Below are 1,110 nucleotides of genomic sequence, written 5' to 3'. Positions count from 1 at the left end.
TTGTTTGCAGTGATCCGGAAGCGTTTGTAAGGCAGAGTGAAGCCGCATCTCTGGATTGAGAAGCCAGTGTGCAGTGAGAGTGGAGAAGAAAATGCATCAGTGTTGTGAGATGGGGAACCTCCCCAGATCTTACCCACTAGGCGTGACCTCACGGTTGTTGCCCTAACACATAAACAACATCAGGAATAGGAGCATCAATTATGTGACTACACAGACTTGAAATAAGTAAGCCCAAGTGTTCTACATTTATAATTTTGAGGGAAACTGGTACCATCAAACGTACAAGTGGTTGGACCGTGGCTTGGTTTACGCAATTTCCATTATGGCGTATTGTGTAACCAAGATTTGCAGGGTCCAACGTTGGCCCTAGTGGTATCTTGTAGAACATGATCCGATGATGGCCAAATTTTTTGGGTCGACATCCACAAAAACATGTTCAGAACAAACGTTCTCAGGCTGTGGTTTTTGCCATCGAAAGTTCGGTTAGGTTTCTTTGGGGGAACAGGGGATTCTGAAGCCAAGAAAACATGATAAAACATCGCTATCAACCAATTGAAACTGATTTTCCGAGCCAAATGCGTCGTAACACATTTTTCAGCTGACTAATGCAAATCATGACGCAATTCTTGGTATTGCGACGCTCCATGACGGTGATGGTTATCACGTGGATGAGATCATCCACGTTCAGGTTGACCCGCCCACTGCCCAGTTTTTGGGATTTTGATGCGGGATCCGAGATCATTGATGACTCACGATGACTGAACCACAACTGCCCATGACCAGCATGAGCGGGAGTTCCACGCCGACTGGGGAAAACCCGCCCATAATGTAAGGGGACGTGTGAGAGACGCTTGACCTTCTTCCCTGTCTCACTTGATGTGGCTTGATTTGTATCCCCATCCATTTAACTTCTCTTTAGCACCATTCTTAGACGCAAGATTATTTGTTTGAAATCGGAAATGCCTCATCTTAGGTCAGTTGTGGGATGAGCTGGCCAATTTGTATGCGATCGATTTGATGTTAATTCCCACCTGTTGGTGTATGTATTGATTTCCATCAAATAATCTTGCTGCTTAGCTCAATGTTTATTTTCTGGCTTTTTGGGGGTGG

The 1,110-nt window shown here is 45.0% G+C and overlaps 1 protein-coding gene across 1 annotated transcript in view; it reads left to right on the top strand.

Annotated features, from left to right (window-relative positions):
- LOC131880451 (insulin receptor substrate 1-B-like) overlaps window positions 1–1,110 on the top strand; it is a gene marked incomplete at its 5' end in the record, with an annotated part of 9,661 nt that continues 8,551 nt past the window's right edge. The window contains 2 exon segments of the mRNA XM_059227092.1: window positions 1–225; window positions 599–828. Coding sequence (XP_059083075.1) covers window positions 755–828 — 74 coding nt within the window.

Source organism: Tigriopus californicus, chromosome 5 (assembly GCF_007210705.1).
Source record: "Tigriopus californicus strain San Diego chromosome 5, Tcal_SD_v2.1, whole genome shotgun sequence".
Taxonomy (NCBI): Eukaryota; Metazoa; Arthropoda; class Copepoda; order Harpacticoida; family Harpacticidae; genus Tigriopus; species Tigriopus californicus.
This window is presented reverse-complemented; position numbering and strand designations above follow the sequence as displayed.